The following is a 10,598-nucleotide window of genomic DNA, read 5'->3' as shown; positions in this document are numbered from 1 at the left end:
TCTCTTTGACCTTTTTACTATTGTCCTTCAAAGGATGCCCAGCCATCTATCTTCCCTTCATTACCAAGGAAATGTGTCTGCGTCTGGTTGTGTGTGTGAGGCACAGTGAATAGTAATCAACACTGCCAATGGCTTCCTGACTAATTAGTGGTGTGTTTGGGAAAAGCATAGAGGGTGTTTTTTTTTTTTTAATAGCTAGGTTTGTTCTTGATTTCAGTCTATTTTAACTGTTTTTCTGCCTTACACATTCTTTTTATGGGAGTTCTGTAGCTCAGTTTCATATTGAGGGAGGCATGTATTGATGTTGGTTAGTTAAGTAGATTGCCTTCAGGCTGTTCAAATACACACACTTAACCAAAATAAACCACTCAGAATATTAAATATCCAGCTTTAATTAAAAATGGAAGGCAAGTTGAAAGAAAGATGGGCACGAATGTGTTTATTTATTTATTTTTATTTACAGCATGTCTAGTCTTTAACATGCCAGAATAAAAGTCTATAATAATGATTAATTACACAACTGCAAGGCTTTACAACAGCAATCAATCTACAAGTCAAATATTTAGAAGCAAATTTTCTTACACTTTATATTGATATGGACGCACATGTGAATCACATACATTGCTGATACATGCACACACACACACACACACACACACACACACACACACACACACACACACACACACACTCACACATAGAAACTGGATGTCTTCAGATTACAGATGGATCAGTTCACTTTAAATGTTTAGTCCACTAACCGATCCTAAAGGATGTTTGTGGCTTTATACAGAGAGGTTGATTTAATTTCACAATAGTCTCAAAGTTCCTCCATGACACTGTGTACATACTTAGTAGACATAAAGGCTAAAACGCTAAAAGGTTTCCATGCCGTGAAATGCATAAAGCCTTTTCCAAGTTATCCACACACATACATATGTTGTAGAGGGAGAATGGTGATCTAGTAAAATGCAAAGAGATAATTCTGGGTAATCCTTAAAGGTAGTTTTCTTTTGAACCTAATGGCTGAGCTTTGCACACAACATACTGTAATGGTGTTAATTGGAAAAAGCCTGACACTCTGATTCAGGGAATTTACATTAAAAATATCAACTAAATAATCATTCTGTCCACCATTGGTGGGCTCAAAAAAAAAAAGGAAAAAAAAGACTCTCAAGGTTAGAGTGTGGCCTTAAAAGTAGCAAATACACCATGATCAGACCAAGATGACTGTTAGCAATACAAGTCAATACAAAGCATCTATAACTTGATTAAAGTCAACATGAATTCAAATTTGAATATATTATATTTACTTTCTTAATTTACATTCATAGTGTTATTGTGATCAATTAATGTGTACATTATTCCAAAGAAAAAAAAGTTTGTCTACATAAACGTTTTCATTAAAACGTAATAATTTGCTTCATCTCCAAAATAAGCTCAGTAAGCTGTCTTTTCTTATGAAGAACCTTTTTTTTGCAGTATATAGTTCATGATTTAATTACACTGATTTTTTTTTTATTAGAATTTTTTTCTCTTTTTCAAGCTGTTAAGATTTGTTTTCAGAGAAAGTTGTCTTAATACTTTGGCAGATTTTTTTTTCTTTAATTTAAATTTATTGAGGCTTATGCTTATGCTTAAAACAATTTTTTTTTATAGAAGTAGACAAAATTTAGATGCACCACTCACAGACAGACAACTTTTTACAGTCCAGTCAATTGCCAGTGGATAAAATCAAGTCCCAGCATATGTTTTTTTCTCTTTAAATATCCTGTTTCACTTTGAATTACATCATATATGAAAATAAAATGGGTTGCCAATGCTGTTGACTTTGTCACTATAACCAGAAAGTATACTATCAGTTTTGAAGTTCATTTTACAGTGTTTTTCTCTTGGCGTTATATCATGTTGTATCGCTTGTATCAGATATTGTTGTCTATCAATTGGCCTGATGGTGTTAAATATGTGATAATATATTTATATTTTGGAATGTTTGTGTATTTGTTAGTCGGGGTAGATGAGAAAGCCGCTGAATGTGCTGTATTTGTTGGTGTTTCCTCCATGCACTTTTCCACCATCCAGCTGCACGCAGACTTCATCTCCCACGTCTAAATGCAGGATCACACTGTTAGAGGCGTAGTCATAATTCTGATCGGCATCCTGAGCAATCGCACTGGCCCTCACCTAAGAGATGGGATGAGAGAGAAATAATGGTTTTAATGTTTATTAAAAGGAAGAGTACATTATAATCATCAGGGGAGAAAGAGTAGATAAGTGTTCAGTGAATAACAGCTTGAATTCTTTTAAATATTATATCTGTATGCTTCTACCCATTGTCAGTACGCAGATGCCTTAAATCCTTTAACCTCACTATAAACTGGCAATCTTTCTCTCTCTAACAAACAGACTTTCCCTCATGTCTTATGATTTCTCATCTCCTCCCTACACAAAGAGAGAACAAAAGACCAAGACAGACCAAGGTCCGAGGGAATAAGGCTTATTGATCTGTGTGTTGCATGTGTGTAGTGTGTAATTCATTGGAAAGGCTGTTAAACACAGCAATGTACCAATGTAACAACATTAAACTCTTATAATACCATTTCTTCTGCATATATCAAGCTTTAGCAATATTTAATTACTTACAGACATGCCAAACAGGCTATTTGAAGAAGAAGTAGAAGAAAAAAACACAAATGTGGTACAAAATAAAGGGAGGAGTGAAAAACAAACAAACAAAAACATTTCAGGTCAAAACACTGATTAATGTCTATACAGCTTCAACCAAAGCCAAATTTTTGCACTGCTAATTAATGCATGATCTGTATATGTAAGAATCAAAGCATAATTAATGCTTCCAGTCCTGTGTATAATTAATGAGTATAACTCACATTTATTTCATTCTCACTGCTTACCATCCAAGGTCTTCTACCACCAAATAAACTATAAAATATTTTTTAAATTCTGCTTTACCCATAATACACTTTTTTCTTTTGAAGAATAATGTTTTTCAAATATATTTCAGTCCCATCTTCAAGTGATCGACGTTTTCTTGAGTTGTGCTTAATTCTTCTCACATCTACTCATTAATTATCCCTGTCTTGTTGTCTTGTTTTTTTTCTTGTTTCTTTTTGCTGTTTGTTTGTTTGTTTGTTTTACAATCTTTTTTTTCTTTTTTCTGCTGGAATCGTAATAAAATGCTGGTCACGCGCGTGTCTCCACTGCGCGTCCTGTGTTGGCGTGTGTCCCTGTCCAGTCTAAATCGGATTGATTAACGGCGCGAGGTGGCAGCTCCCGCGGGAGGCCTGGGGCCGCGTCGGGGCCTCGCTGTTTCGGTAATTGCCCGGCGCAGTGCCTCGGCTGTTGCTCCTAATGGGGCCCACTCCTCAATAACTCCACTGTATCACAATAAACGGAGCCTCGTACCGACCACCGGTCAAATGGAGTCACCAAGTATTAACTGTGTGTGTGTGTGTGTGTGTGTGTGTGTGCGCGTGTGTGTGAAATACAGAGATTTAGCTAGCATGTGCATTGTGTTGTTTCCCCGCAGTGATTTCAACGACCCCTTATCAGATTTAAATAGCAGGTCGTCGGTTTAAACTATACAGACAGCTTCTGACAGAAACAACTAATGCAAACATATTCGTTAAATAAATTCAAGAACCAAATAGCCTACGCTTAGAAAAACATCCAATTGTCAGAAGTGAAAAAAATACACAGAAATACACACAAATTATTGGTGGTGAACCTAATTTATTTCATTTGGTTGTAGACGTAATTTATTTTAGTTGACTTTTATGAAAGCCAATAAAATAAACTACACATAGCACAGGGCTTTCTGCTGCTTTTAAATTTATTTTCATTTTTTTCAAGAGTGTTATTATTTTAAAATTATGTTACTTTGGATTTTATTTGTTTGGCAATCCATAAAAGCACATAAATGTGTTTATTCCTGTGAAAAAGATCTGTGGACTTCAGCTGTGCTGTACATAATATTCATAAAGTTTCATGACTAAGTAAATTTCTTATCATCAAATAAAAAAGAAAATACATTTTTTAGAATGTCAGTCCTCTTGCACACAGAGGGCATGTAGCTTTACCACAGTCTGTAACCTCAAAATATATCATGTTCTCCACTGCTAAAGGTTAACACTGTGATTTATGAATTCATGAATGAACCATTTATCTCCTGTAATTTTGTATTCATACAAATCCCCTGTTTCTGAGTAACATTTAAGAGGCTAATTGGTTATATGACTGCAGGGCTCCCTGTATGACTGATTTTACTTGAAGTAGCGCTTCACTAATCTAATGCAAGTACTTTTAATTTCACTAATATGTATTGGTCAGAAACAAGCTTGGATGGAAAGAAAAAGGAACACAGAAAGATCAGTTTTGTGACATAATCTAAGGTGGATATGAAGAAGCACTGCAATTTTAACCTTCTTTCTTTTTTGACCTTTATAAATCTTTGTTGAACTGAGTGAGCGGAGGTGGACAGTGAGAGCATCGATGAGATGAAACAAGAATGAATGAAAAGAATGTGCCAATTTTTTTGCCACAAACATTTCAAACAAATTTACCAGTATTTCCATAATGGCAGCATTCCATAATTCTTCCTTGTTGTCAGTCTCTTTTAACAGTCCCTCCTCAAGGTTAAAGGATCCAGGTGTGTGTGTTTTTAGTATGTCCTTTAACTAGTAAAAATGACAATACTTGAGAATCTAAGTACATTGCATGATGCAGGTTTCATGTACTGTATGTCCTCTCCTGAATGGGCCTCCTCACAAACATGCAGTCTCAGAGTTCGTATTAGATTGACCTTCATCAATGCAAAGGGCAGTGAAAGCACAGAAAATGAGAGCTGTAGAGATACAAAAGAAGAAAACAAGATGCAGAGAAAGTGCAGATGCATAAACAGGGAAAAGGGGTGTACAAGTTTCTATTGCAACAGCTGCAAAAACCTGTCAAGGTACTGTGGGATTACCTCATTAACTATATTAATTAATTAATTAGAGGATGTAAACTCATTAGCTGCTGTGTAATTGACAGGATGTTCGAGGCTTTTCTAACAACTTCTCTGCATCACACCTTAATTAGTGCCACGGAGAGGGAGAGATTTTCGAAAGAGACGGGGAGGTGAAGTGCTAAAGCTGAACCCAAAGTAAAAGCAAGTCGTACAGTGGGATGAGAAGAGACATGTTTACATAGCCAAGAATCAATTACTGAATTAATTAGTCGAATTTGTAATGAGAAACAAGTTGGCTGGGTATTCTACTTGAGTGACATTAATTTGTGGACGTTGTGCTCCCTGCTGCACCCCTCAAGATGCTGTTTTCGTTTCTTATTCAGCCCCATGCAATCTATCCCTGCCATGAGGAGCCAAACTTCAACTAATAAGTGGCATTTCACAAATACATTAATATTCAGAGTTCTCTAAAAATAAAACTAACTGACACAATCTCGCTGCAGTTACAGGCTGTATTGCACGGAAGATCATAGACTGTTTATAGTATCAGCTTGTGCAAATCTATGACCTGCAATGAGGTCAGCAGTCCTTTCTCGTTCCGTCTCTCACTTACACATGCGCTCACACTTTCTGTCGTTTTGCTCATCTATCTTACTTACACTGATCTGATGCTGTCTGTGTCTCTGGCCTCGCAGTAACACTTTCTCCCGACCTCTCTGTCGGCTCTCCTCTGATTAACCATCCATCTTCCTCTCCTCCGTTCATCTCTCTATCATCCCACACCATTTTGCTGCCTGCCATCGCACACCCTGCTCATCTGGGTGGGCTCACACTTTCAGGTTTTGCCTTTTTCATTTTAAAAAAACTATAATAAACATAGCGTTAATATTATTTTACAGTGTCATGGGCTTCTATTTGAAAATGAAAAGTCTTTCATTTATTTATGACCCACCTCATGTTAAAATCCTGTATGGTTATTTCTTTGGAACAAAAAAAGCAGACAGAACTCTGTGTCAATACATTAAAAGTCAATGGGGTCCAAAACGACATCGGACTCCATTGAGTGTCAGTTTTGTGGAAAAAATGTCTTCTTTGACGAAAAGATTGTAATGACATAAGGGTGAGTAAATGATGACGAAGTTTAATTTTTGGGTGAACTATCCCTTTAAGAATGAATCCAAACTTGTGTTGGTGTGATATGTTTGTGAGAATGCTTTGAGAGGACCTTGAGATGGGTTAAATAATTTAGCTAAGGGGAGAGATAATTAATGAGGGCAGAGATAGACATTTGGCAGAGTGTGGCTCTGTGTGTGTGTTTGTGTGTGGCCCAGGTGGAAAAGAGGGAATCTCATCTTAAAGACATGAATGATTTAACACAAGAGGAGATCACTGGAATGACAATAAATACTTACTCTCCTCATCTTCTCACTTTCCGCATCTCGTCCTCCAGTTAATGGAGGCTGTGTTGAATCCCGAGCAGTCTGGATTTGGCCTGCAGCGCATGAGCTATTGTATATTCAGCAATAACATGTTTTTAGTATATGAGTAGCAGAGACATGCTGCTCCTCTATGAGACAAACCGAGTAACAGCATTCAGTACAAAGCTCAGTACTGTATTAATATTGCGATTACTCATAAAGTCAATTCTGGTAACTTTTGATCTGATATTAGTCAAAAAGTTTACCAATTTGCCCTTAAACTAAATTCAAAAAGTGATATTGTGTAGCAGTTTCTCAAATGAGATTTCAAAATGATTTTTCATTGTTTATTCATTGTATTTTGGTTCACTCTGTAATGTTCTAATGTTAATATAATATTTTTGATATAAATATAACCAGCTACTTTAGATGTTACCACTTTGAACAAACACTGATGTGTGTTTTTTAGGGGAATATATTTTTTTCCTCAGAATTTTTTAAGGTTAAATCCACTGGTTTAAAATGCGAATCCACTGCATGAGTTTGGCTTCACATGCAGAGCTTGTGCATTTGAATCAATAATGTTTGCAGAGAAGGTTCATATAACTGGTTACACCACAAGTATATCACCGATACACTTTTTGGATCCCAAAGCTGTAGATTGACTACAATCAGTTTCTTTTGTGCTGGATCATGATGAACAGACAAAGGGCATTAAAGGCAGGTGTTATGTCATGTTAATGGAAGTGCGATGAAGGGAAGCTGACAGGTTGCTACAGTCTCATTAAAGGGCTTTCATCACTTCCCGTCAGATATATCTGTCACAAAGGGCCAAATGCTCCAGGAATCTGTGTGTGTGTGAGAAAGACAGACACACAGTGTGTATGTAAACACATGTTGCCAAGGGAATTTTCATATCTCTTTGGATAATCCCCGCTTTCTGTTCCACTACTAAAAATCAAAACTGAGCGGTTGAGTTGAGAGCGCCTGAATCCCAGATCCATGTCATGTTTCACCAGATGGAGAGGTTTTTTCTCTCCTTACTTTTTTCATTTATTCTAAATCCACGGGTCCTGTGAGGACTGTCTCCAGCTGTTGCATTTCGTTCCACTCCAGAGAGAGTCAAAGAGAGAGCGTTTGCTTGTTTGTGTGTGTTACGAATGTCCTCTTTTCATCAGAAACTGATTATGCTATTTCTGACTCTTAAAATAATAATAATAATAAATATTTATATATATATAGTTTATTCTGTTAAAATGGACTGCTCAAAAATCAAATCATATTTGAACCCATTTTGATATGCTATACTCTTTGTAAGTCGTCAATGTCTTCTCTCTCTCTCTCTATATATATGTTTGCATTGCCTATTTTTCCCCACTGTAGGTACCTACAGCAAGGCTTCAAGTGATAGGCTGAGAAAATGACTGCTGAATAATTGAGAAGCTGCCTTACTGGATCTTATTTGAATGGTAAATGCATTCCTTAATCCTGCCAGTGAATCTAATATTTGTTTGATATTTCAGTCAAATCACACTCTTGTTTTCCACAATTCTTTCATGTCTGACTTTGTCTAGTTAAAATACCTTAGTTAGCACGTTAAAACTTAGTTAGCAAACTCTTCCATTGCACAGAGTGAATCTAAAGTCTTCACTAGGAATGTTCAAAACTAAGAATTGGCTTTCAATTTATGAGTTGGAATTTGAATTGAATTGGTCACGGCCCACAAGAACCCAAATTGGAATGACAGGAAAATAAATTTACTGTAATTCAACACAGGGATTCTGGGAAATGAAGTCTTCTTTTACCACTGTCCACAAAAGTTAACATAATTTAAATATGGTTAATAAGATGACATATTAAATATAAAAGATAAAAACTAAACACAAATTTTGATAGGTTTCATTTCAAACACATCTATCTGTCTGTCTGTCTGTCTGTAAACTTCATCTTCAAATCAAAATTTTCAAACAAGGATTTGTCAAGCCAATGTTACTTTGTATTGACAAACTTTGCTTTTCCAGTAAAACTAAGTTTACATTTTTTTAAATTAATTTATTAATTTAAATTCTGTTTTTCTACATTCAAAATCAAATTCTGAATCTTCTTTGCTCCCTTAATATAAATTCAGGTGTTGAATTGGAATTTAAAAGGCATTCTCAATTTAGCTCTAAATGGCATACAGTCCTTGTGTACACACACACACACACACACACACACACACAGTCACATGTGCACATCTCCTACCTGTCCATTCTTCTTGAGGTCGGCCCACATGCTAGTTCCATCTCCACCCCTCATGAGCACGTGATAGGTAAAGAAGTAGATTCCAGGGAGAGGGCAGGTGAACTTGCCTGTGGTAGGCTCATAGTAATTCCCTACATTTGTCACCACATCATCAAACTTGAGTATCTCACTCCCCTCATGTTGCTTGCGCAGACCAGCATAGAAGGCAATTTTGGGGCTGTAGAATGATGGGATGTATCCCCCTGGGCCTGGACCTGGAGGTCCAGGCGGACCTGGCTTTCCTGGTTCTCCAGGTGGCCCACGTGGGCCTGGGGGGCCTGGTGGCCCTTGGTTTCCACGAAAACCCGACTTGCCTCCTCCTCTGCGTCCAGGGGTGTTGGGAGGAGGAGGCGAAACAGGTGTTAGTTCATTGGTGGGTGTTAAAGAGTCACAGACCATCTTGCAGCTTCCAAGCATCTCATAATGTGTACCTCCGCCTCCAGACCCACCCAGTTTGGTGCTGTGGACCAACAGCGGAATAGCGACCAGTAGCACCAGCACCATGGCCACACCCACTGCCGCGCCAATAACGCGTTTCCTGTGGCTGAGGCGCGAGGCAGCGATAGAGAGGAAGTCCTCCTCCCCTTTAGAAGAAACAGGCCCGGCCAGAATGAACTCTGGGAAATAAAAAGTACTAAGGTGAAATAGAAAAGTTAACAAGGGACCTCGATACGATGAAACGTGGCTTGTGTCTGAGGAATAAGCAAAAAGAAATTGTTGTTCGATATATAAAAACAAATCCACCGTCAGCAACAAACAAATCAAATATCCTATATGGAATAAAGTCTTAAAGGATGTCTGTCTTCAATTCCTTTTAAAAGTTTCAATTTCTGCTTTTTTCCCTCTCTGCTTGCATTTACTATTTCAAAATCATGAACACCAGCCCACTAACACTGAGTGACACACACCAGACCCAGTTATCGCTCCATATAAACAGCAATTCTGGATGATCCAGTGGGTTTATATTGTCATATAAATATATATCACTTGTCTGATATAAGTAACATGGGGGATTTGGTGTCTCCAAATGTTCGTCCGTGGATGGAGATTCTATCAGGAGATGTGGAGGTGTATTTCTCAGGGGTTGCTGTATGGCAGTGGCGTTTCCTTATAGATTGGTCGAGAGAAAACTGTGTGGCTTATTTTTCCATGAGTATTTCAAGAAACATTCTGGAGAGTTCCCAGAAAAGTCCATGTCCACTGCAGCATTTAAACAAACTCTGGGCCTCCTCTCACAGAAGAAAGCTGTGACTGTGATTTAAATTTATCATCAACAATCCACAAACCTTCAAATGCATATACGCTCTTTGCTTGTAAACGTCTTCTAAGCCTGATGGTAAATGGATGGTAAGATATAATTTTAAATCAGGCTCACAGCACTCTGGGTGATTTTCAGTTCCCGCTGGTCTTCATCAAACTTCAGCGGAATAACATTCAGGTTCCAAGATCAACCTCCTCTAGCATCTTGACATGTTTCTCACTGGGTTGAAACATAAAAAGAGCTAAATTAGATGAAGTGGAAAACTTATGACATTTAAGAGCTGCCAACAGATTCACTGACGCTTACTGAGAATGTGCTGTGATCTTATTTATTTCTGTTCAATATTATGCATTTAACAGTAAAAATAAGCTTTTATGAACAAGGCCTCCTGGTGACATGCATGTTTGCATATAGCATTATTTTAATAATCATCATTTAACTGACTATAATCATGCCATCAGAGTTGGCAGATACATCACAAACACAATATGTCTCCAAAGAAACTACAAACATTATTAGTAATCACAAATTTCTTAATTTTAAATAATCAGATAACAATCAAAGTTGTGTCAGCTGCTTGTTTCCAGGTCTTGTCCATTTACATTCAAATGCCAATATATGCGCACATTAACTTTTGTATGGCACTAGGCTGCTCATTAAACCACTACCA

The 10,598-nt window shown here is 37.3% G+C and overlaps 1 protein-coding gene across 1 annotated transcript; it reads right to left on the bottom strand.

Annotated features, from left to right (window-relative positions):
* Positions 1–1,027: 1,027 nt before the first annotated feature.
* LOC122137691 (complement C1q-like protein 4) lies at positions 1,028–9,462 on the bottom strand. Its single transcript, XM_042726211.1, has 2 exons — positions 8,629–9,462; positions 1,028–2,184 (listed from the first exon to the last, which is right to left on the bottom strand). The coding sequence occupies exons 1-2, from the start codon at positions 9,169–9,171 to the stop codon at positions 2,005–2,007; spliced, it is 723 nt and encodes a 240-aa protein (XP_042582145.1). The 5' UTR covers positions 9,172–9,462; the 3' UTR covers positions 1,028–2,004.
* Positions 9,463–10,598: the final 1,136 nt, after the last annotated feature.

This window comes from Cyprinus carpio, chromosome B6 (genome assembly GCF_018340385.1).
Source record: "Cyprinus carpio isolate SPL01 chromosome B6, ASM1834038v1, whole genome shotgun sequence".
NCBI classification, from domain to species: domain Eukaryota; kingdom Metazoa; phylum Chordata; class Actinopteri; order Cypriniformes; family Cyprinidae; genus Cyprinus; species Cyprinus carpio.
Note: the sequence above shows the minus strand (reverse complement) of the source record. Positions and strands in the feature narration are given on the sequence as shown.

What these genes read in the sequence shown, in the direction of transcription:
- LOC122137691 (XM_042726211.1), bottom strand. Translation starts at nt 9,171, where the DNA reads ATGGTGCTGGTGCTACTGGTCGCTATTCCGCTGTTGGTCCACAGCACC. An exon ending in ACCTCAAGAAGAATGGACAG is followed by an intron (nt 2,185 to 8,628) that starts GTAGGAGATGTG and finishes CCCATCTCTTAG; the next exon opens with GTGAGGGCCAGTGCGATTGC.